Source organism: Vipera berus (genome assembly GCF_964194415.1).
Source record: "Vipera berus genome assembly, chromosome: 1".
Taxonomy (NCBI): domain Eukaryota; kingdom Metazoa; phylum Chordata; class Lepidosauria; order Squamata; family Viperidae; genus Vipera; species Vipera berus.
Window position 1 is genome coordinate 297,321,640 of NC_138202.1, and position 26,873 is coordinate 297,348,512.

The 26,873-nt window shown below is 39.8% G+C and overlaps 1 protein-coding gene across 1 annotated transcript; it reads left to right on the forward strand.

Annotated features, from left to right (window-relative positions):
• Nucleotides 1–363: 363 nt before the first annotated feature.
• Nucleotides 364–26,525, forward strand: LOC308659203 (uncharacterized protein; the record flags this gene model as incomplete). The annotated part of the gene is made up of 10 exons (XM_081312669.1): nt 364–783; nt 6,813–6,914; nt 15,543–15,704; nt 18,225–18,356; nt 22,446–22,634; nt 23,797–23,880; nt 25,219–25,337; nt 25,524–25,638; nt 26,276–26,356; nt 26,466–26,525. The coding sequence occupies 10 exons, from the start codon at nt 364–366 to the stop codon at nt 26,523–26,525; spliced, it is 1,464 nt and encodes a 487-aa protein (XP_081168795.1).
• Between the last annotated feature and the right edge of the window lie 348 nt (nt 26,526–26,873).

The window sequence follows — 26,873 nt, forward strand, 5'->3', positions numbered from 1 at the left end:
ACCTGGCTTGGTGGCAGGCAGCTGTGTAAGTGACATCTGCTAGAAAAACCCAAGAAGGCTTGGAAGTCCTCTTTGAACATTTAAGGAGAAGCTTCACTTGTGAGAGCGCTCACAAATGTGGATGCCCAAGGAAAAGAGCAGAACGGATCCAATGGGACCTATTATTTTCCACCTCTGAAGGGCTTTTTTTTTTTGCATGGGATGGAAGAAGCCAAGGCAAATCTTGTCGCTTCTGATTTTGCTTTTCTTTCTATGACCTCCTACAAGAGGTTCTTTCTCTCCTACCAGAAGCAGTGGGAGTTTATCCAGATTTGTGTCCTAGCATTTTTCTAGGGCCCCTGTAAGGCTTCCACTAGGGAGACGATGTCCGGTAGCACAGCAAGGAAGGTCCAACCATTCACTATTAGCACCAAATTATCTCTACCCAAGTGTGCCCTGGAATTTCCAAGAGACAGCTGTACGGACATTCCTCTTGCTGCTCTGAATAACCATGACTTGCACCAAAACTTCAATGAGTGTGTTTCCCTGTATCTGGCTCAGACGTCTCTGGAGCCAGCAGAAGGAAGATTTAAAAGCAGCGCTAGCCCTATTGAAGAAGTGATTGCCAGTGATGATTGTATCAATAGCAATTCGCTGTCCCGTTCCATTAAGAAGATTACTTTGTCCAATTGGCATGGAAAAGATGGTTTAGGGGAAGAAGGGATATTCAGAGGCCATTCCCACACCAGTGCGGAGAAAAACTACAACAACAACAACTGCAAGGCAGGAAAAGCACAATTCAAGGTAAGCCTTTCGTTTCTCCCCCTCCTATTTTTGCTGTGTTCTGTGCTCTGCACTTAAAATCTCTCTACAATGCCGATTACACCTGGCTTTAGGATCTTTGTGCAAGCCAGTTGTGTGAAAAGGCATCCCAAGTAGCAAAATTAAGGGTGATGGAGATCTGAAGTTCAGCATTCCCCCAGTGGATCTGCTGAGGAAGACAATTTTCTGGAGAATTTGATCACATGGGGGTAAAGTTTATTAGTTCCCATTGCCTGATATTATCAAACATGAACAAAGAATAATGCTTTTTTTCCTACAGGGGTAAGACATATGTGCTGCTTAAGTTCTACCTGATTTCTAGTCACTATTTATTTAAAGACTTTGCCCTCTGATAGCTTTTATCTGCAAGCAACTGCATCACTCTGAGCTAGACATGGTAGCCTACTTTTAACATAATTTTCTTTCCATAGAACTCCTCTCAAAACTAGTAGTAGGACCTTGAGATTTCTGGTTCCATTTTATTATTTTCTCTAGTTCCATTTATTTATTCCATTTCTTATCTCATGTGTTTGTTTATTCTCTTTTTGTGTATGTTTTGTTGTGGAGATAATTTGTGGATGGTGTAATGAGACTGTATTACCTCTGAACGTGGTGGAACAAGTCTAGAAAAAGTTACTCATACAATTAGTAAGAATTTAAATTTCCATCCTCCAGCATTTTTTTAACACAAGATTATGTCATTTCTCCATATGTATTATAAGAAAGTTTCATGCCAAGTAATGCCAGGAAAGGCTTAGAAATAGCTTGTGTTGTAATGGTACTAGGATTTAAATATAAACAGTGGTCCATGTAGAGTAGCCTTTTTTGTTACTACAAGATTATGAGAGAGACATTTGGAAATCTGAGAAAAGGTCTACTGTTCGGCAAAATGTCTTGTCAGAAAGATGCCTTGGATCACATGAGTTTAACACTTCAGTTGTTTTATAGCCACTTTCCTAAATGAACTGTATGTATTCATGAGGAAAAATAATATTGAGGCCAGCTATGTGGTATCATGTGAGGTCAGTTCTGTGAAATTATGAAACATGTTCCAATGGGATAAGTTGAGGCCGTGTCATTCTGTTTTGGTTCTAATAACGAAGACAAGATTTTTTTTTTAAAAAAAAGCTAACGTGTTATCTCGTCAACCCCAAGGAAAGTGCTGCCCAAACTGAACTTGAAATCTTGGCCAAGAATCATTCTGAAAGCCCTTATGTGTTTCTCCGGCATTGAGCCTTATAAGATACAGGATTAGTGCTTCCTATGGGAAGATTGATTTACTCCCAATTTGTACTGTTACCAGCCGGAGAAGATTCTTCTTGCCAGTTCATTCCTCAGTTGCAGCCTCCACATTCCAAAGTTAAAGAAAGATTGACTCCGTTCTTGTTTTCACATGTGCTCCCGGCTGCTGCTGCTGCTGCTTGTTGGATGGGATCAGATGGTGGGGGAGGGAGCCCTACCTCTGCCATCCAAGTGGAGCAGAACTGCAGGAAGGATGAAATCATCTTTGCGCTGACAGCCTTGTTTGCCTGCAGCTGATGGATTGAGGGAGCTTCACATGTAAATAAGGTGCTTATGTCACCTGCAAGCTTATCTCCCCCAATTCTGGTCTGGGAGAGGCCAAGCGGTCCCAGCTGGGGGAAATAGACAGATATTGACCACTTTGATTGAACGTTTCTGATTACCACAAATCATACATATGGAATTAATAGCTATTAGATGTTTGCAAAAAAAAACAACCAATCCATAAACGATAGAAATAAAGGATTGTCTTGTCAGGCTTTTACCACACAACAAAGCACACAAGTTTACTCCGTGGCTGAACTGCCCATCATTTACATACTAAAGTGTTCTAGATCTTTTGTATCTTATGCAGACAATATCCTAGGCTTTCCCTTTATTGTACATGGCTTGTTGAACTTCGGTCCCAGGATAGATTATTCCTATTTCAATAAGAATTGAAATGGAAGGGATGCACCTTTCAAAAGTGATTTAGGAAAATGCTGTGGACCTCACCCAAGCTGTTGTTTTCAGACATCTTGAGCAATTCTGAAAAAAACAACTCTAGTGTAGCCGATGAATCCTATAATTAACCATTGTAACTTTGACGTGATTCCTGAAACAGCAACATACTTTTTCAGGCTTCCATGGAAGAGATACGTGCTCATGCTTCCAATTAGTCTGAGGCATTTCTTCCAAATTATTTTTCAGATGATGGAATAGTTAGTATTTATGTATTTAAGAGTTATACAGTCTTGTGAGAGGGTTTTCAATTTTCCATTTTCTGAGATCCCAGACATGTACTCCAGCATCGAACTCTTTCAGAGGAATATTGGAACAGTGGTTCATATATTTAAATAACATCCCTCATTGATGCTTGTAATCATCAAGGAGGTTGGCTACCATTTGTAAAGTTAAATTGAGCACCAAACTCATGAAGTTCATTGGAAATCTTCAGACTTTAGGACCAAGACTTTCAAGACAATCTCATGAGTGTCTGTAGAAATTGCAATGATGTCAAAGTAATATAATCATGTACATTAGTATGCCATTGTGCAAACAATGCAATTATTTAATTTACATCAGTTGCATCATGATGCATGATGTTGTTACTTGCACCACCATTCTCCAGGTGCCCATGGAACTTTACCTAATCAACATAGGGAGAAAAGTATTTAAAGACCAAAGCAATTTATTTCACACTACATAAATATAAGACATATTTGCTTAAGTTTGTACTGTTGAAAACCCAAAAGTTATTAACAAAGCAAATGTTTATTTAGGTAGAGCTACCAACTGTGGTTTGCAAAAATCCGGATGCTCCTAGATGGCAGCAGAGAAATATTGAAAACTGTGACCACCAGGTTATAGATAGACCCTAATATAAAAAAGTTTTATACTAAAATTTATATAAAAATTTTAAAACTTCAAAAATGTTACATTTCCAAAAAAAATAGTAATAAACAATACAAAAATATACCTAAACGTTTGAATATTAAAATGTAGCTTCACGTAAGAACTGTTAAGCATAAGGTTTATATATTTTTTGTTCTAATTCCTAGCTTCTATTAAATTGCAGTTGTACCTGAAAGTTGTTAAGCATAAAGTTTATATACATGACATATATACATACATACATAGCTCTAACTCTATCTTCTACTTTTATGAATGTCCTACTTATATATGAGTTCATTTTCATTAAATATTCTATCACAATAGCAATTCCCCATCTTTGTTATGAATCATGCAATTACTGTCCTATTATTTGTTGCTTGCAGATTTGCAATATCGTTAGTTTTTTAATGTTTTTATGTTTTATTCTAAAGAAACCTATTTATCCCACACTACTAGTCTGAGATACTTAGTCATCTACATGTCTGTTACATTCTCACGTGTGTGTGTGTGTGTGTGTGTGTTTTGGAATTTAACGGAATCCAAGTTTTTTTAAGTGTTGAGCAAGTGTATGAAAAAGATCATAGGTACAGGGTGGAAGACTTGTGACTCTCCAGATAGTAGTGGATGATCACAGGATATTTCGGTATTGGATATGCTGAGTGGAGCTTATAGGAATTTGGCAATAACAGGAAGGCAACAAGTTTCCAATGTTTAGAATACATACTTGTGGAATAAGGAGTTATTTTTCCCCCCACAGATAAAGAGTATGTAATGCTTCATCTAGCATTAAGTCACCATTACTTTAATAAATTTGCTGTTCACATGAGTATTATGAATGTCCTTTATATCTTCACTGCTAATACAAGATAGATAGATGTTGCAGAGAATAAAATGTTCGGAGATATTAGTGTTCTAATTTATCCTGGCTACCTTTGACCATTGATTATTGTGTCTGATTTGTTGATTCTTCTTTTTCCATATCCACATGCTAGTCTTTGTGTAAGAGTGAAGAACTATGTTCAAATTCATTTGTTAATTCAGGCACCCTTGAAAAATGTCTGGCATAAGTAGTATCATAAAATTTTAGATTGGAATTATTTTCTGCTTGTTAGCAAGTATCATTAGGGTTGTATATAATATAATGATACAGTACAGCAAGCATGACTAGGAGAACCTTTGCACAGCTTCGGTTTGTGCACCAGCCACAACCTTTTCTGGGTCTTGATTCCCTGTGATCAGTTACTCAAGCCCTAGTCATCTCTTAATTGCAATAGCACTTACACTTACACACTGCTTCTCAGTGCTTTACAGTCCTCTCCAGCTGGTTTACAGAGACAGCATATTGCCCTTGACAATCTGGGCCCTCATTTTACTGACCTTGGAAGGATGGAAGGCTGAGTCAACCCTGAGCCAGGGAGAATCAAACTGCCAGTTGACAGCAAAATTAGCCTACAGTACTGCATTCTAAGGGGACGCAGTGGCTCAGTGGGTTAGGATGCTTAGCTTGTCGATCAGAAGGTCGGCAGTTTGGCGGGTCAAATCCTGAGTGCCATGTAACAGAGTGAGCGCCTGTTACTCATCCCAGCTTCTGCCAACCTAGCAGTTCAAAAGCATGTAAAAGTGCAAGTAGAAAAATAGGGACCACTACGGTGGGAAGGTAACAGCGTTCCATGTGCCTTTGGCGTCTAGTCATGCCGGCCACATGACCACGGAGACGTCCTCGGACAAGCGCTGGCTCTTCAGCTTTGAAATGGAGATGAGCACCAGCCCCTAGAGTTGGAAACGACTAGCATGCATGTGCGGGGGAACCTTTACCTTTACCTTTACCTTACTGCATTCTAACCACTGCGCCACCATGGCTCATGAACTATACATGGGACTACCCCATGTAGCTTCAGTTGCTTCAAAGTGCAGCAGCGAGAGCAGTCTTTGGGGCCCCTAGAACGGTCTGTATTGCACCTCTGCAATACAGCAGTGGCTACTGATCTGCTTCCAGGTGCAATTCAAGATGTGTGGGTTATGACTTTTAAAGGCCTTAATGGCTACCTGACGAATAGACTGCTAAGACAAGCATGCCCCACTTATGCTGGCAAAGAAGGCCTACTGCAGGTCCTGTCAGTCAAAGAACTCTCAGGAGCCCGAAGAAGAGCCCTCTCTGCTGTAGCAGCCACTTTTTGGAACATCCTACCCTCCAAGGTGAGATCTGCCTCCACCCTCCTATCCTTCCATAAGAATCTGAAGACCTGCTTCTTCTGGTTGGCCTGGGGACCTAAATGGGGATTGCCACACTGAGGCGGCTATTAGACTGACCACAACCCCCCCTTCCTCCCTGCTTCTCCACCCACCCATCTTTTATTCCCATATCCTATCCTTCCATAAGAATCTGAAGACCTGCTTCTTCTGGTTGGCCTGGAGACCCAAATGGGGATTGCCACACTGAGGCGGCTATTAGATTGACCACAACCCCCCCCCTTCCTCCCTGCTTCTCCACCCGCCCATCTTTTATTCCCATATCGCTGTATCATTGTTTTCTTTTTCATTGTTTATTCTATTCTTCCATTACTTCACTACTGTTGTGTTTCATTTCTCCATTTTTACTGTTGTAATCTGCCACGTTAAGATAGGTGGAAAATTAATTTAACAAATAATAAATATTGACTTCCTCTCAATCGTGCTACCTAATGGATGCTGTAGTGCATTATTTGAATGGTGGGCTTACCTTTAAAATGCTATTTAATTAGCTCCGTACATATGTGGATTTTAAAAAATCAGTAATTGAAAAAAAACGTTTTATTGATCATCTCTTATGAAAATGAGTGAAAGAAAAATTTAGGCAATGTATATTTCATTTTCTCATGACTACCTGTGGGCTTGCAACATAGCAACAGTTAATGAGAGGAACCCTTGTTAAAAGGCATGCCTCATTGATAGTCATGGGGATGCAATGCTCATCTTAAAGCATAATCAGGACGAGGATTTGTTAAAACACAGTAAAATTGAAAAGTCTGCATTTTGCCATTGCCATCTTGGCAGCTCAGTGTCTAGCTAGCTACTTGATTATTCTCCAGTGATTTTTCATAATTGGGGCATAATCATCATGCTAATTTTTCCTATAGGTGTTTCTCAGAAAAGAAGTGGAACCAAAGGAAGAAAAACAGAATGTGAACAGCCCCCAGTCTTGTGACAATTCTCTAGTTGGCAGAATTGCACCTTTTGTGGTAGGTTTCTTTTACATCCTGCCGAGTTAAAGAACACTACTGTATATAGTTGAATTCGGTTGATGATTAGGAGTGAAGCTTGACTCAGAAAACACTTGACTTTGTACATAAAGGATTGAAATTCTTGAACATCAATGTAGATTTTACCCTATCCTTACCTACAGCAGGTACTTCCACAAATCTGTAATCTAATCCTTGCTACTCTGTTAAGTAACAGGAGATTGCCTAAGTTTGGTGAACATTTCCAGCATCCATAAATTCCATTAGATATTCAAATACTTGTTTATTGACATGATCTATGGATGTTGGCTTGCATGAGATTTATCTATATACAGTATAGCTCATGGGTTTTTTTTGTTTTTATCCCATTTATATCCCACCCTTCTCCGAAGACTCAGGGTGGCTTACAATCTAAGAAGCACAAATCAATGTGCTTAGCAATAGCCTTCATTCTATGTATATGCCTGCTTATTAGGGCTTTGGGGGGGGGGGGAAGCGGCATTTTTACAAAGTCAGCTTATTGCCCCCAACAATCTGGGTCCTCATTTTACCTACCTCGGAAGGATGGAAGGCTGAGTCAACCTTGAGCCTGGTGGGACGCGAACCTGCACTAATTGCAGGCAGCTGGTGTTACTTAAGGAGGCATTAGCCCACTGCTCCACCAAGGATTTTGATTGATTTTAGTAGACTCCAGCCTCAGGCTATTTTTCTAATACAAGTCATTAACTTAATATAAATTATCAGAATGTTTTGGATTTAGGATCTGAAGAAAGGATAAGCATTGATTGATTTATGATGACTTAGTTTAAATTGATGCTTTTTATAATGCTCCTGAAAAAGACATTTTGTCTCCTATAATGGCTAACATCTTCCTAGATAGCAGTCAATAAATAAATACAGTGTTACTATTTTCATATTTAAAATCTTGTTATAAGTTCTGCTAGGCCTTTGTGAAATCAGTTTTGTGTCTTCATCCATTGAAGTCTTGCCTTTTCACACAAGGTGCTTAAATTATGGAGGGAAAAGATTACAGCCCATTGAAGAAGTCTGTAAATCATATCCATATCCTCCCAAACTGTAATTAAACCATTCTACCATACCCTTTTTAGTTACTAATTAAAGAGGCTACTAGACAAGATTTGGGGTGTGGTGGGGACTTCTCTGGTTCTTCTATAACTGAAGCTTTGTACTGGAAAAGATAAAGGAAAAAAGTGCAAGATTCCCATTCTAGCCTAGAAATAAAATCAGGATGTGTATAACTCTCACTGTATCCATATCCTTGTGAATTTTAAGGCTTTTCCCAAGCAGTATAACTCTCTTTGTTATCTGAATCAAGTGAGGCTATCAAGGTGCTAAACCAAAGACAGAGGCACTGTACATAGATAGTTCTTCTCAAATCTGGCAAACTGGTGTTGAACCTAGTTTAGTTACAGCTGTCATCTTATCTGAACAGAAATAATCTTGCCCTAGTGATTCACACTCTGATAGCATTCTGTTTCTATTAGTAACACACAGTCTATTGTGTGTTGGTCTGCAGGTGGAAAGAACCTGGCAGCATCAACATCACTCAATCAGATGACAAGCTTCTTCCCCTGTGACTTTCTTAAATTCTTTCAGAATCATTATGGCCCTGCATAGTTTCTTTATCTAAAAGTAAAATTGAAGTTTGTTCAAGATTAACTGCAAGTGTGTTCTATTTTCTGTTGTTGAGTGGGAATTGAAAAAGGAATTAATTTGTGATATATTAGGTACAAAAGTGGCAAAAAGGAAAGATCTACACATTCTCACAACAAAGAAAATACAAGCATGCATAATCTGATTGTGAAGACTGCTTCTTAGAATTGGATATACTATGATGTATCAGGTTGTTTGCAGGATATAGATTCTCAAAATTTTATAAGCCCCTTTAAGTTGCAAAAAGCCATAGCTCTAAAGAGAATCAGAGAGAAAACCACCGTTAGAAAAGATAAATAACAGACTCTCATTTAGTCTCTGTGGAACAATTTGATTGTCTTGAGCACTGCTGTGGGTTCATAGGATTTGACATAGTGCAAACCTCATGATTTCCCCTCCTTTCATTAAGACAGAAAGCAACATTAACCTTGGTGTTTATAACGTTTCTTTGCAAGAGTTATTTACAACTTAGTAACTACATTCCATTCTCTGCCTGGCTTATAGCCATCATGGTTCAAGATTTAAAATGCATTGTAAAATGGGCCTTTTCCTTTACTGTACTAAATATTATGCAGCCTAAGTGCAATCTGTATTTATGCATTCTACAGTATTGGTTTAACAAATATGTACCCACACATATACACGGAACTATTTATAAATACTTTCTACTTTTTATTTAGAAAAAAAATAAGGTGCCAAATGTACTGGCCAACATACCCTTTTTAGGCTGGCATAAGCTTTCTCTCTGGTTGATATAGATTCACATCTTCCATTACTTCAGCCTCTGCAGAGAGTAGAAAAGAACTCACAGCACCATCTCCTCTTTGGATTGACTCTTCTCAACAACCGACAAACTGCCTCCTTAGGTTGCCCGCCATTACTCCCTCTTCCAATTCTACAAGTTCCCTTTTCCAGCAGACTTTTTATTTTCTTAAGCCTTCTTTTCTCTGCCAACTCAGTATCTGCCCCACCCTTCTCCTATGGGAAAAGTCTTTTGGAACACCAAGCTATCTTTCCTTTTGCTTTCCAACCACAAAACAAAAGAGTATCTGTTTGGATGCTTGCATGAATTTGTGACAGGCTTTCAGGAAGGTATGGGCTCATGCGTGCTGATCAAATGAAGAGGTGAAATAAATACAATTGATCTTGAAAAACAGAAGTGGACCACCCACATGCCTTGTACCAAAATGTGCCTCATACAGCTTTTAGGAAATATGGAACTGAACCTCTGATAGTGATAGCCAACTAATAAAGGCACATTTTCCAACCAGTTTTCAGAAGGGGAAAAACCCCTTTAAAACGGTATATAAACCTTCTTTTAGCTTAATGTACCAAGCTGTCTATCTCATCCACCCAAACAGACTCTGTTCTATTAAACTTCAATAATAATAACTTTCAATCAAACACTCTAGTTTTTGACTGCTTCTTCTCCTTTTTTTAAAAAAAATGTGCCTCCTCGTACTCTATAACAAGTAGCAATGTGGTTTCTTATAAGACTTTTTTAAAAACTTGCTTGCTTGATAAATTGCATATATCATTGTAGAAATGGTTGGATAAAACTAGTTCACCAACTGCCTTTCTGACATCTGAATACAGCATTGTCACATCTCATTTGTGAGCAGGTGTATATAATGATATAATCTAGAAGTTTGTTACAAAACAATACATGATGTCAAACTATCTGCAGCCAACATAAATGACCAGGGTATTGTCTGTTAGTATTGTCTGTTAGTATTACAGACTGCTAATTCCACGAGGATGTGACAAACAACTTAGTCTGAAGCATAATGGAAAATGTCGGGACACAGTTGCCGCCTCCTGACCCTCTGCTTTCAAAGGCTATGGCCATGACAGTCCCTTTTTTGTGTTCCTGTGCAGAGTGTCCTTCTTGTTCATTTTCAGCCTTCCTCTTTCTTTCCTGCCAGACAGAAACTCATTTCTGGGGGAAATTTCATGGGAGGAAATGAATTAGGTTACTGAGCAAATCATAAGCTTATCTCAGTGGAAAATTGAACAGGACGCACAGCATGGGGAATGACAGCTCAGATTGGCTTTCTATGACTTGTTGCCCTCCAGATGTGTTGGATTGTTCCTCTCATTTTTTCAGCCAGTATGGTCAAATGTCACACTGACGGGGAAGAATGTCAGTCATAGTCCAGCAAGTTTTATTCTATTTCTGAAATTATTAGTTACATGTAGCGATGATCCACAAGGCAAAATGCATATCATTCGTACCTTTGGAGTAGGGTACCATCAGTATGCTGATGACACCCAGCTTTTCATCTCAACTCCAAACAGCATCAGTGATGCCCTCGACGTGATGTCCCGCTGCCTGAAAGCGGTCCGGGAATGGATGGGGAGGAACAGGATTCAACTCAACCCGGACAAGCCAGGATACTCAGATCATTCCACCCCTTAACATCGGGGATGAGTTACTACCCCCTGTTGATAGGGCCCGCAACCTGGGTGTCCTCCTAGACTTGCAGCTATCCCTGGAAGATCACATAGGAGCTGTGACCAAGGGGGCCTTCTCCCGGGTTCGACTGGTGCGCCAACTACGACCTTATCTGGACCTGGATGCCTTACGTACAGTCACCCATGCCCTTGTGACCTCTCGCCTAGACTACTGTAACACTCTCTACATGGGGCTGCCCTTGAGATCCACTCGGAAGCTTCAACTGGTGCAAAGTGCGGCGGCACGGACACTTTTGGGGGCCTCCCGATACTCCCATATCACACCTCTCCTCCGTGAGCTGCACTGGCTTCCGGTTGCCTTCCGAGTGAAATTCAAGGTGCTAACAATGACATACAAAGCCCTACATGGCATGGGTCCGGACTACCTACGGGAGCACCTTCTGCCAATGTCAACACCCCACCGTCCTGTGCGCTCCCACAGAGAGGGCCTCCTCAGGGTGCCACCGCTCAAGGAATGTCGGCTGGTGGCCCCCAGGGGGAGGGCATTCTCAGTGGGTGCGCCAGCCCTCTGGAACTGCTTGCCAACCGAAATCCGGATGGCCCCCGACCTCTGCACCTTCCGGCGCGACTTAAAAACTTACCTGTTCCAGCAGTCCAGCCTGGCCTGATAGCTCTAATTGGGGTCCCAGTTTGTTTTTACTATTGTTTTTCACTATTGTTCAATCTGTATACCTACCTTACTCTGTACACCGCCCCGAGTCCCTCGGGAGAAGGGCGGTTTATAAAAACAAATAAAATAAATAAATAAATAAATAAATATAGAAGCATGCTAAAATATAAAATCATAGAAAATACAATTAAAAATAACTCCAAATCTATAAAACAGATTTAGGAGATATTAAAACATCTCCTAAAAACATACCTGTTTAACATTGCAGAGAATATAAAGTCCTGAAAAATAAACATATTTATGAAGTGCTGAATATGAAGTAGAATAACTGGGGCCTTTTAGGGAGGGTATTTCATAAAAGAAGATGACTAATACTAATAACGCTTGTTTCAATCATTCAACACATCTCAATATACAGTGGTAGAGCACAACTTCCAGTTATCACACAAAGTCCTGCCCAATGGTAGGAATATTCAATCATGGAAAAGTAGCTTATAATCAAGGACTCAGTTGCCGATGGCATTTCTTTAATGGTGGCCTTTTGCAATGTGCTGTCAGATTGCCTAAGCCCTAAGCCATTGCATAAAATTAGAAATTTACCACCCAGTGCAGCCTGCTATTCACTGGGAATTAGCTGTGTTCATTTTCTCCTATTCTGATCCAAAACATCTATATATTATAAAAGGCTTCATGGTGTTAGGCATTATTAAATCTTTATGGAAGAAATGAGAATTCTGTTGCCTGGCCTTAGCTATACGGCTGAAAGGACTGAACAATTCATATATTCTTGGGAGAAATTAACTAAATGTTGCATTGTACAACATAAAATTATTGCCTTTTGTAGCGTAGCTATAGCCACAGGATCACATTTTCTCTGTAGAGGAGATATATACTCAGATGTATCATATTCAGATATTTTATGTGCCATTTGGTGTTCTACACATGTTTTAGATGATAGTTCCTACAATTTACTGCCAGCACTCATGCTTTTAAAGGTGTTTGGAGTTAAAAACAACAACACCAAAAGATTGAGAGGGCACTGAGCTGCCTAGCTCTGTTCCACAGGTATCATGACTATTTCCCCCCCAATCACTGACTTATATTTCCTGTGCTGTAGTTGGGGATCCTTTTATGTCTTATTTTACAAAGGTGGTTTTAAGCTTCTTCTTCTGTGCTTTATCTTTTAAGTCCTATTGATCTCTGTGTCCCCAATGGGACTTGAGATATAGTATTTGCAATGTTAGCCCTCCCTAGTATTTTGTTGCTGGATTTTTGGCTGAGTATGGATAGAGGTCACTTTTATAGCTGCCAGTCCCCTAGTTGTCTTGGACCAAGGACAAAACATTGTGTCATTGCAGAGCTCAAGAACAAAGCTTGGAAGCTATTCAGGGCTCCCATTCGATGAGTTACTTAAAATAAGTGTCTTTAGTCAGCCTTTCAGGAGTCTAAAGCTCATTTGTAAAGCAGGCAGGCATGAAGTCATGCTTTTGTTTTAGAAGTTCAGGAGAAATTGCTTTAGTTTCTCTCGGAGCCTGAAGGAGACAAAGCCAGAGCAGGATAGTAGAATTAGAAGAAATTTAACACAAAGTTAAACATAACAGTTTTGGAAAATGTTGCTTATGTAACAATCTAGGCTTGATTCTCATCATTTGCAGTCCTTGGAATGGCTTTTAGAAAAGTGTTCCTGCAGTCATGACCTCAGTCATGATGGTAAATGCTGAGCCGAATGGACAGTCCTTTCCTTATAAACCAGATTCTTGTATTCGGTGGAAATGCAAACACTCTGATGCATTTCAATGAACCAGAGTAATTCAATGAATACTCTGATGCAGACTGCAGTGAGCTTGAAACTGGTCAGGGAGCTTCTATGGACTGCATTCTTATGCCATTATGTAAAGGACAAATACTACAGTGGAACAGAAATTTGCTGGGAAGCAGGATATAAAGCAAATTAATAAACAAGTCAGCTTTCAGGAAGGCAAGGACAGCTTAAAATTTTTGTGTTGAAAATATAATTCTCTAAACTAAATAGTAAAGTATTGGTCAGCTATGAGCACAAATAGTGAGATGGGGGAAGCCTACATTTAATATCAAAATATATATTGAGTGAACAGTATGCTAGATTCTCCTCAGGTTTCCATAATTTTCAATATTTTTTTTAACCCTGGTCACATTTCTAGTTTCCGAATTCAGTTAATTCTTTTGTTTATGCAAACACATACACACACACAGGATTTCAGATGCAAAATGGACATATTTTATAAAACTTTATAAAAATTTAATAAAATCAACAAACATTTGTCAACCCCTGCTTTATAATGTATTGTGTAACAATAAAGATACATTAACTGCTGAGCAATTACAGCTTTATGGTCAGAACTATTATATTGTTATTTCAAGCCAACATAAGCATGAGGATGAAGCAGCATAGCTGTAATATCAGCCATCATTAGCATCTGATGCCATCAAGTAATATTACTCTATTGCGCCTAAAATGGGGATTACCTGATTTGAGCTGCAAAAATTCAGATGAGCACTAGATGGTAGCAAAGAGTTGGTTTTTGCATATCTCTTTGCTACCATCTAATGGCTGCCTCACAAAACATGAGGGATGGGAATAAAGTGTATTTGGAACACATTTATACAAAGATTATGTCCCAGTTCAAAAGTAGCTACAGGCCTCTATAATCCTACTACTTCGGCTAAATTGGCAGCTTACCTAATTTATTTCATTTTAGCTCTAGAATAACTCAAACCACATAAAAGCTTGCTTTTTTTTCTAAGTATGACATTCCACAGAATTTATGGGTGTTCCATTTCCTCCCTGGAGCAAAACCCTTGTTTTCTGAGCCTCAGCAACCACAGAGGTCTTTTAAAGGGAATATTTACTTGATTCTATTGTGAAATTGTCAAGATTTTGTCAATTTTCCTTTCTCTTTCTAATGGACCAGGTACCTGGAAAATACCCAGCTTTTTTTTTCTTCACTTTTTTTTTCCTTTTTTTGTGGAATGGAGAAATGAGATTTTTGTTATTCCCAAGGCAAACAAAAAGTCCCCTTAGAATGAGTTCTTGTTCAAGTTACCTAAAAATTAAGAATTTTCTTTAGAATTTGCAGACTATTCTTCTGTCTGACAACTGCAATAGGAGACATTAGGAAAAGCTGCAAATGTTATGACTAGATACGCTGCCTTTGCAGCAATCAAGAGAGATTTTTCTTATAAGAGGAATGGTAGCTTCACTTCGTTACAAATTCTTACATATTTGCAAGTAAGGAAAAGTATAGATATATACTAAAGACCTAGGGTGGCAAGGAGGACTACCAATTTAATTATTGGGGTGGAAATGAGAGTTTGTTGTACTTCTTCATGAACAGGCAGTAATTTAAATGGGCCTTTGATTGAATGACTTTGGGGTTTGGATTTTCTGCTGATTAGTTGGAGGAAGCACTGATTGGTTCATTGCCAACTCAACACCTTCTCAATGTGCCGAAGTCAGCAGGAGTAAAGATGATTGACTGTTCTGGAGGGATTGGGTAAAGAAATTAGTGCCATGTGAAGTGCCTTCAAGTCTCTCACACACCATACTGTTGTTGGATCGGCTGTACATTTGAAGGAATGGAACAAACTCCAAGACTTTTCAAGCATGTAGTAAAGAAGACTTAACACAAAACTGAGCATCTTTTCAGCAATGCATAGTTTTAGGGAGGGGCAATTAAAGCTCAGCATTGCCGTTTCGTATCCAAACCAGTGTTGGTTTTTGAACCAAAGGTCATTTAAGTCATAGTTACTTCTCTTCTATCTGATTCCGGCCAAATCCAAGAAAGCTAACTTTCTCACTCTCTCTCTCTCTCTCTCTCTGTCTTTTCTAGACTGCAAGCTCTGCTGCAGCATCTCCTTGGAAAGAGAGCATCAAAAACACCAAACCAGGCACAGTAGTGGACCTGAAGCCCTGCGCAGAAAGCAGCACAGGAGTGGCAGACCTATCCAAGTGGAGCCTTCTCCTAGCCCAGTTCAACTGTGACATGGTGCAGGTAAAGAAAGGAAATTGGCAAAGGAGGAGATTGGCTCTGCTGTCACCACAAAAGAGGACAATAAAAGGCTGTCTTCTGCTCTTCTTTTCAAAACTGCAGTAGAAAGGAAGAGAGCGCAGTGTTTTGCTGCCAAAAGACTTTCCTTTATTAGAGTGAGAGGACGTGCAGATGGAAAGAAGCAAGGTTCTTTGGCTAGCGGGAGGGAAGCTGTTGCTATGGCATGAGGTCATCCTTGGCAGCCTCTCTTTAAGGCAAAGGACAGAGGACAGTAGGTCAGTCCACAGAAATGTTGAATTTTTTCCCCCGTTTTTTTTAAGGAAAGGGCATGACATAGATGTCTCACTTTTGTGCAGGGAGGGCAGTTAAATATGTTGGTGTAAGCTGCAAACTTAGAATGGGTTGTGGACATGTGCCTTCAAATAAAACAGTGAAATAATGATGTTTTTAGAAGGTTCTGAAAGTCTTCAATATTGACTCCAGTAAGGAAAGTCAATGGTTTACTGTCATTCATTTACTATCATTTCATTGGCCATGAAAGAAATTGCTCAATTACTTTCTGCTGATACTTTAGCAACAGTTGGGTGACACAAACACAAAAGATGCAATGTGTCTCACCTGTTCTGGGAAGCTGCTAATGCTTGGGTGTAGGCTGTCCAAAGCAGAAGCTCAGGTTGTGCCAATTTCCTTGACTGCCTCCTTTGCAGATTTTGTTAATCCCAGTGTTTCTTGGTTTATGAAGCACAAAGCAAGAATGTGGATATTGTGTGGATATCAAAGTGAATAATGTAGCTATGAGTTTAATAACTAATACTGATAGATTTAGCAATCCTTAGTGAAGATGAAAAGCTGCTGGAATAATGAATATTTTATTCCTTGAAGCATCTAAATGCATGTCTCAACTTTTAGGGCAGGTCTGTGTGTAGGTGAGAAAGATGGAATGACTGGGTTTCACATAGCAACAGTAATTGGGCTAATGTCAGGTGCAAATAACCAGAAGCATTCATTGAGTTCAAAGCACAGGAGAGTTTATTACTGCTACCTAAACAAAAGAATCTAGTCAACTAATGGTCAGAGCTAAACTGGCCCTTGATAAGGGTCAATGGAATTCACTGGAGGCTGGACTTGGCTCTCTTCTGGCAACGCAATGACTCCAAACTAATGACATGTTTAACTCCACCTTGCAGCTCAGCCTGCTCTTCTCCTACAGCTTATTCATTTCATCAGGCCATGATTTGTCTGTTGAATAACTCACAAAGTGTGAATGGGTTCACACTTCATTACACCTACATCTATGAACCTAGTCAGTGGATGTGTGTTTCCCTATCTAGCCCCTCCAGAGAAAAGAAGATGCATGCATGTGTTGTAAAGAGGAACTTATCTTCCTCCAAGTTAGATTGTGTAATTATCCAGCTAGTCTGCATTCTGTGATCAGGCAGCATTTTTCTCCAGTGCTTGCAATTAGATTATTTATTAGAGTTGGTAGGATTTATACTGGGGGTCTTCTACTACAGAACAATATTGCTTTTCTAAAGGACTTTCAGTACCAGAAGGCATTACTCAGATTACCTGCATGCTTGTCCAACAGAGGGATCCCTTACGCCTCATCCTGTAATCCAGTGTTTCTCAACCTCGGCAACTTTAAGACATGTTGTAGTCCCATGCTGGTTGAAGAATTCTGGGAATTAATGTCCACACATCTTAACTTTGCAACGCCCCTGTAAATCTTTGGTTTTCTGCAGTCCACTTATAGTTATTTACATTGTCTTAGAAAGTTCATTTATTTAAGAAAATGTATATGGCTGCCTAGGTCATTCTCAGTGACTCTGGGTAGCTTACAAAGATAAAAAATCTAATATAAAACAATAAAAAGCAGTAATCCCTCACCTCCTGATGTTAATCAAATAAGCTACTTGATGGGCTCCATCCCACTCTGGGTTCCCCAGGCCCACTGACAAAACCAGGTCTTCAGGACCTTCCAAAGAGGGTCAAAGTGGAGGGAAAATCTTATTTCTGTGGGGATGATGTTCTTGGTCCCACTAGATGTACCTCCTTAGGAAAGGGGTCCCATATCATTCCTTGCTTCCCTACTCTGGTAGGTCAGGTAGATGTAACTAGGAGAAGATGGTCCTTCAAATAAGCTGGTCCCAAGCCAGGTAAGTCTTTAAAGATGACAACCAGCACTATGAATTGGGCCCAGAAGCAAATCAACAACCATTGCAGCTCCTGGAGGAAAGATGATATATTTGCACACCTAAGCCACGTGATCCACTGCATTTAAGTTTTGCTGGAAGCCTCACTGCAACAGTATAGTTCTGTAACATCTACTGGAATAAATACCATAGGTATGTAATCCTGTTTGAGTTATTTATTGCTGTACTAGAAGAGGTCTTATTCATAGTGCCCTATATGCTTTCTCTTTTCCTCACACAAGAGCTGAATTTGAACTTCCTGAAGGAAAGTATAGCAAAGTAAGCAAACCAGCTATACTTTTCCCACCTGCATATTTTTCCTCCCTTTCAGGCTGAAAAATGGATGCGTGGAAAACTCCATGACCTGAAGGATGGTTGCAGATTACAGGAACGGGAGCAGATAACTCAGATATTACAGAGAGATATGAAGGATTTTGAGAATACCATCATCAAACTGAACCAGGTAAAATGTGGTCTGGGGGCTGCTTGCTCTTTCTTTAGACTTTTACTTTATATCTGGGAGACAAACTCTGCACCAAGTGGAAGATCAAACAGATTCCTGACAAACCTAGCAGACAACTTTCTCTCCCAAAAAGTAGAGAAGGGAACTAGGGGATTAGCCATATTGGATTTAATTCTCACTAACAGAGATGAAATGATAGAAAGTGTCGAAGCCACAGGAACCTTGGGGGGAAGTGATCATGCAATATTGGAATTCAACATTCTGGAAGCACAAGCAATAGAACACAGCCAAACTAGAGTCTTGGACTTTAAAAGAGCTAATTTCAATAAACTTAGAGAGACCTTGGGAAGAATTCCATGGATGAGAATCCTAAAGGGGAAAACAACTCAAGAAGCTTGGGAAATTTTGAAAAGTGAGATAATAAAGGCCCAGTCTAGCACAATACCAACAAAGAAGAGAAACAACAGCTTTCAAAAGAAACCAGCATGGCTGCATAAAGAACTCTCTGATAAACTGAAAGATAAAAAGGACAAGTAAAAGAAGTGGAAAGAGGGACATATAACTAAGGCAGAATATCAGCAAACAGCCCGTGCCTGCAAAGATGAAGTGAGGAAAGCTAAGGCTCAAAATGAACTAAGGCTTGAGACCAAAGTCAAAAATAACAAAAAAAGCTTCTTTCAACATATAAAAAACAAGAAAAAAGTTAAGAAAATGATAGGTCCATTAGTGGGGGAAAATGGCAAGAAGGTGACAAGCAACAGGGAGAAAGCAGAACTATTTAACTCGTTTAACTTGCATCTGTCTTTACGCAAAGGGGAAAAACAGTCCAACCTACCAAAAACAGTGCCATAAAAAACAGAATAGAAATGCAAGTTAAGATAGGCAAGAAAATGGCAAGTGAGCACCTGTCCAGCCTAGACGAGTTCAAATCACCAGGACCAGATGGATTATACCCCAAGGTTCTCAAGGAACTGGCAGACGTGATCTCAGAACCACTGAACTATATTTTTCAAAGATCCTGGAGCACTTGGGAACTACCAGAGGACTGGAAGAGAGCTGATGTAGTTCCCATCTTCAAAAAAGGGGGAAAAATAGATCCAGGAAACTACAGACCTATCAGCCTGACCTCAATACCTGGGAAGATTCTGGAAAAGATAATCAAACAACAAATCAGTTAACACCTTGATGCAAGGTGTTAACATGGGTTTGTCAAAAACAGATCATGTCAGACAAATCTTATTACATTCTTTGACCAAGTGACAAAATTAGTGGACCAGAGGAATGCTGTAGATATACAGTAATTTACTTGGACTTCAGTAAGGCATTTGATAAAGTAGATCACAACCTACTACTTGATAAGATAGAAAAATGTGGCTTAGATAGCATCACCACCAGATGGATTCGTAGCTGGCTGACAGGCCGTACTCAGCGTGTGGTCCTCAATGGAACTGCATCTACATGGAGGGAAGTGTGTAGTGGGGTGCCCCAGGGCTCTGTTCTGGGCCCAGTGCTCTTCAACATCTTCATCAACGATTTGGATGAGGGGATAGATGGGGAACTCATCAAATTTGCAGACGACACCAAGCTGGCAGGAATAGCCAATACTCCAGAAGATAGGCTTAAAATACAGGAGGATCTGGACAGACTCGAACACTGGGCGCTATCTAACAAAATGAAATTCAATGGTGAAAAAAGTAAGGTTCTACATTTAGGCAGGAAAAATCAAATGCACAGGTATAGTATGGGTGGTACTTTGCTCATTAGTAGTAACTGTGAGAGGGATCTCGGAGTCCTAGTAGACTTCAATATGATCCAGCAGTGTGCTGCAGCTGCCAAAAAAGCCAACACAGTGCTAGGCTGCATTAACAGAGGGATAGAATCAAGATCACGTGAAGTACTAATACCACTTTACAATGCCTTGGTAAGGCCACACCTGGAATACTGCATCCAGTTTTGGTCACCACAATGTAAAAAAGATGTCGAGACTCTAGAAAGGGTACAGAGAAGGGCAACAAAGATGATTGGGGGACTGAAGGCTAAAACATATAGGGAACAGTTGCTGGAATTGGGTATGTGTAGTTTAACAAAGAGAAGGACGAGGTGGGACATGATGGCAGTGTTCCAATATCTCAAGGGCTGCCACAAGGAAGAGGGAGCCAAGCTATTCTCCAAAGCACCTGAAAGCAGGACAAGAAGCAACGGATGGAAACTAGTCAAGGAGAGAAGCAACCTAGAACTAAGGAGAAACTTCCTGACAGTTAGAACAATTAACCAGTGGAACAACCTGCCTCCAGAGGTGGTGAATGCTCCAACACTGGAGGTTTTTAAGAAGAGACTGGACAGACATTTGCCTGAAATGGTATAGGGTTTCCTGCCTGAGCAGGGGGTTGGACTAGATGACCTCCAAAGTCCGTTCCAACTTACTTATTATTATTATATCTGCATGAAAAAAGACACCTGAATCCAATTCTTCAGTAGCTCAGAATGGTTTAAACCTCCTCTTATCTACAAGATGGGGGGGGAATACTAGTTTTTTTTTAAAAAAAGGGACCTTTTTCATTTTTTTTCCTAAAAAAGAAACCAAGTGTGTATTCTTGTACTTCAGTGTAGTGTGTTAATAGACATAAGAATAAATATTGCATAATCACATACAAAAATAAAACTATCACATTTTGTTACAAGTAAAGCTAGTGCAGATGTTCGTGAGATAGTGGGCTGTTGGAAATGCGCCAGTCTCTGCTTAAAGGCCAACTTTTTCTCCCTCTGTGGAATTTTCCACCAAATACCTCCCAGCTAAGTAAAAAATAAAGTCCCGGAAGAAAGCAACAGCAAACTCTGCTACTGTATTGTTGCCAAGAAAACAACATGGATAGGTCCATGAAATCACCAAGTCAAGCTCATTTTGAAGTTTTTTAATACTTAATTGTTTCCTTCTTACCTATTCTACGGTTAATTTAAAATATGATGAAGATAAACTTTATAGAAGTTTCTATTAAAGCAGATTTTCTTCTGGATAAGAAAAGTAGTGTGAACAAACAGGCTTCCCTTTACTTTCTCATCCGTACTTTGTCAGGACTTTTTCTGTGCCATTTTCTTAGGAACAAGGCCAGGTTTGCCATGTAGGATCTTGGCTATCCACAAACCAAACTCCTTCCTACTGAGTTCCTTCCTCTGCATGCTACCTTAATATTCAAAGAATTGGAAGTTTCTTTTCGTGTAATAGAGAGTTTCCTTAGTTGTCACTCTTTTATACACTATTCAGTTCTCGCCTGATTGGTTCAACATCTATAGGATTCAACTGAGACTTAGTATCCACATTAAACTAATTTTTTAGGTCTGTTAAGATGCCTAGTGTCCATACAGTCCTTTTTGTAATACCTTCCCATTGCCCCCAAATTAGTAGATTTTAATCTTCAATGTGTGAGAAGTTTGTCATCTGCTACATTCTATTAACGACATACTTTGGTAACTGACAGTTGACTTCATACAGAGCTTAGTTAGTCATAATCATAATCATAATAGTAAAGTTGGAAGGGGCCTTGGAGGTCATCTAGTCCAACCCCCTGCTCAGGCAGGAAACCCTATACCAGGGGTCAGCAACCTGAAACAGTGAAAGAGCCACTCGGAACCGGTTCCCTCATAAAAGGAAAAACTGGGAGCCGCAAAAAATGTGTGCGCATGCGCGTACATGCGCGCATGCGCAGAACAGGGTTTGACTGAAGAGTGGAGCCAAGGCGGGATATGCACCTACCGTGCATATTTGAATTGATTGGTTGAACTTTTTTACTCCCACTTTTTTTGGGGGGGGACTGCACATGGCAGAGGACTGGGAGCCGCAGGAGATGGCTGAAAGAGCCGCATGCGGCTCCGGAGCCGCGGGTTGCAGCCCTATACCATTTCAGACAAATGGTTGTCAGACTTTAAAAAAAAAGGACAGTCAAACTGGGCAAAATAGAATATGCTGTGGAAATTTTATATTTTGGTTGCTACCTCATTTTCTACACTTTTTCATTGGATAAATGCATTTGCAAGACAAGATGGTCGCAGATGCAACTTAGTTACTATATTTTTTTCCCATCTTCCCCACAGATGGGTGAGCAGCTGATGATCCAATCAAAATCCAGCACAGAGATAGAGAGACGACTACAGACCCTGCAAGAACAATGGCAACTGCTGAAGCACATGGCAGCCAACCAGACTAAAACAGTAGCCGGATTCAAGAGCCTACAGGAGTTCAACCAGAAAGCTGAACAACTAGAAGCCTGGATCAGGCAAAAGGTAATTTACTGAGGATAAATAGGACCAAGACCAGAAAATGAGTCCCATACATTTTCTTTTCAGAGATGTGAATTCTGTTCTGGTGGCTAAAATATGAGCTGTTAATTTTTCTTCTACATCTTTATTCTCTGTGATGGAAGCGGGCAACCTTTTTGAGTTAGGGACCTCACTGGATGTGTCCGGTGATAATCTCTCTGGAGTGGGCAGCACTGAAAGCGTCTTTTTAAATTTTATTTTGTGGGTAGTTAGAACTGAAGTAGTTGCTCAAGCCTAACAGAAGCCTAAATACCCACTTTGCCCCTTAAGATCCTCCTAGAAGGCCAAACAGAGTCTTTTGGGGAGGAGAAACCCTAGCTAAGAAAAAAAAAAGACTCCTGCTTACTCTGGGAGACGTCTCCAGAAATTGCAGATACAGAGTGAAGGGCTATTCAGTCTCGGTCTATGAGTTTATTGGTTCAAATATTTAAGGGACTTCAGGTTTGTCACATTTAAGAGCTGCACTCTGACTTCTTTTTTAAGTGGATAAATTTTCCTCAATAACCTAATATGGCACTGAGAGAATATTTCTTCCTCTCTCCCCCACCCTCATTTTTATTTTCTTCCTCAAGCTAGTGCTACTCAGATATGGTGGATTTCAGTTGCAGTAATAAACCTGAATTTCATTTTTAACTGTTACCTTTAACTAAACTGTTTTTAAGGTTTTATATGAAGGAAAGGTTTTGGCCAATTTTATTGAAAAGCTCAAAAGAGAAAGAAGCCAGAAGTACCTTATGATGGGCAAAGTTTATCTTCAGTGCCCTTCAATCTTCAAGGTTTTTTTTTATTTTTGCTTTGAATTCTATTTTAACTTCAGTGTCTGTAACCTCTATCTTTCACTTGTATTCCATTTCTTGACATGCATTTAAAACTTTCTAGAATTTCTTTCCTGAACTTGAAGAGAAGGAAGAAAATCTTACCCCATCATAAATATTGGCAACCTTATTTAATTTTGCACAATTTACACAGATCTTGATATTCAAGTTTCTCTGGTATGCACATTTTCAAACACTATTCCTGTGTGTATTTCTGAAGAAATATTTCTAACTTTTAAAATTTCTTGCAAATATTATGGTCCCTGTGTTTTCCAGAATCACTCATATTTTAAACATCTTTTCCTCACTAGGAAGAGAAGCCTTTGCTAGCTATTTTACTGCAAGAGAAGGCAGATAAGGTACAAATTACCCGGCAGATCCTTGACTTAAAGCAGGTAACCTTCCTGACATTCCTCATAGGAATTTGTGTTGTGAATGGCATTTTAAGGATGTTTCTGCTTCAGTTTTACTGTCTATATCTAATGCATTTGCAAAAAGATATGTCTTAGAAGAGTTCTGCAGATCTCCCTTGGAGCAGGACTCAGACTGAGCAAATCCTCTTGAGGGGCCCAAGGCATTGTTTTGCAGGGTTAGCTGGGAAGAGTTTCATTCCCAAGGAAATGGAGTTCTTTTGACTGCAAACTTTGCCACTGGTTTATTAGATTCCTGCCCTCCTTTAGTTTGTAAAGGCTTAAGAGGTGATGTGATTGAATCTGTCCAGTAATGTCAATTTCCATGAGGGAAGGAGTGGTTCTTTTATCCTTGAAGCAAGTGGTGGTGTGTCATTGCTTGACCCAAGAACTCTGGATAATTTTTTGTCCAATGCCCAACTTGCCTTTTTTTAAGGAAAAGTTGTTGAGAAAATGGCTTGGGCTGTGGCTTCAGTAGGCTGCAGAGAAGGGTTATCTGGGCCTTTTTCAGTTGGGTTTCAGACACAAGCATAATACTAAGACAACATTGGTTGCACTTGTTCATGAGCTCTGGTAGAGTCAGGCAGTGGTGACTCTGGTTCTCCATGACCTTTGAGTAGTTTTCACAATCATTGATTATGGTATCCTTTTGAGCCACCTATGGAAGCTAGGGTTGTGGTTTTTTCTCCTTTCTGGGCAGTTCCAGTTACTGTTGGCTGAAGAATTTAGGCCTGAGGTTCCTCACTGACATGGTGTCTCAAAGTTCAATACTTTCAACTCCTGTCCTAAAATCTACATAGGGTTATTAGTTGATACCCAGTTGTACATCTTGACTATAGGCTGCCCCAGCGATGTTGCCAATATCTTGTGCTAAAGTCTGGAGGCTGTGAGCATTCAGATGAGGATGAATAGAATAGACTCATGCTCCATCTAAGGAAGAATGAGTGGATGCGGGTGTTTGGGCTTTTGATCCTGGAAATTTTCCATCTTTAGTCCCCGATGGAGTAGCACCATTCAGGACTGGTATGCAATATGGGAATTTTCTGGATGCACAACTCCTGCTAGAAGAGCAGCTGGTGGCCAGGAAGATGTTTACACATACTGTACTTATCTGTTCCTGGACTAGTAGGTTCTTCAGACTTTCACTGAATGCAAATAGTAACAGCATACTTCAATATGCACACATAACATGGCTATTCTCTGCACTGTACTAGTTGCCAGTTTAATTTCTAATGGCACAAAGGGAGATACATTTTAATGAAAATTAAGTTTACGTTACTTTATTGTCTCCTCTCTTCTGCTTTTCCCCTACACTCAACCTAGGAGGAGCTGCAATTCCAAGCGGTGCATGAGGAATTGAATAGTCTGGCTCAGAAGCTTGAGAAACAAGGGAAGAGTGAAAGCAGAAGTATCATGGCACGACGCAAGCACCTCAATAAAATGTAAGCCCAGGCAGCAGCTGGTAGACAGAATGTACTGATTCAGAGACAATATTAGGACTAGCTAGAGTGTCATCTGATGGCATTTCTCTTAAGTTTCCATGTTTGATATCTTTCTATTAAAATTCAATAATCAAGGCAGCTTATTCAGAGCTAAACCGTTTACCTGTCATCCTTCTGTCCTTTCAGGTGGCTTCAGCTCCAGAGGACATTAAAGGAGCATCATGAAACCCTGCAACAGGCACTAGAAGCAGCTTCTTTCCTCCAGCAAGCAGATGTGCTCCTTTCAATCATTCATGCAAAGGTACTAAGGGCTGAGATTACATTCCAGGCAACTGGAACACCATAAAAATGGATCTGGGTCATTGAATTACCTAGAAGCATGTATTTGGTTCAGCAGGATGCATCACATTTACCCAAGCCCTCAGTTGTTTGCAGTTAAATCCAGACTTGCTATATCCAGCAAGCTGATGGTGGCAAGATTGGATAGTCAATCCTGTACCCAAGAAGGAATACTGCTTCCTTCCCTGCAATATTTGATGGTATACAGTTCTAAGTATAATGTCTTACTTTATAAAGGATAGTGTAATAAGGAATGGTTTGATGCTGTAATATTGCCTTCCTTAACAGATGTACTGTATCTCAGCTCCTAATAAGGTTGGGTAAAGCTGCTGTGCAATTTCTAACTGTACATTATGAAGATTTATAATTGATGTTATTCACCCAGTTAGATTTGGAAATTGTCCTGAAGCTCAGAAATCTTGGCTTGGAACATACAAAAATTCAGATTTTAAAAATTTAAATTATTTTTTTAAGGTTATTGGTTTTTATTAAGTAATTAATAGATATTCTAAGCCTGGGTTCATATATTTTGAGAAGTGGATAGTGGATACCCCCAAAACGAGAATTAGTTTGCTAGCTGTGTATCTTTTCTGTTGCAGTTGAGGCATTTTTATGGAGAAAGAAAACAGAATGAATTTGAGTCGAATCCAGACATGGATATCCGAGATATTGCCAGTCAGGTAATGGTAAGTAATGGAATTATTATCTGGAATACTTAAGCAAAGAAAGAAAGTTATTCTTAGATCATAGAGGGTCCATTTAGATCATTAGATCCAACCTGCTACTCAGTGCAAGAGTATTCCCAACAGATTTCTGTCCAGCTTCTGCTTGAACATATCCAGTGAATGAGAACCCACAATCTTCCTTTCTAATTGATTCCATGGAGAATCACAGACATCATAAACCCTTCATAGAATTAATAGGGTTAAAAGAGACCTCCGGTCAAGTGCAGGAATCATCATACCATTCTGGACAAATGGCTGTCCAGTCTTCTATTGAAAACCTACAGTGATGGAGCACCCACAACTTCAGGAGGAAGGTTGAATAGCTTAAATAGTCAGGAAATTCCCCTTAGTTCAAATCTGGATTTCCACCAGATTTATATTGCCTTTAGGTGCCCAATACATCCCTTCATTATACTGGAAGATTGCTATCATGTCTCCCCTTACATTTTTCTTTTTTCAAGTTCCTTTAAGA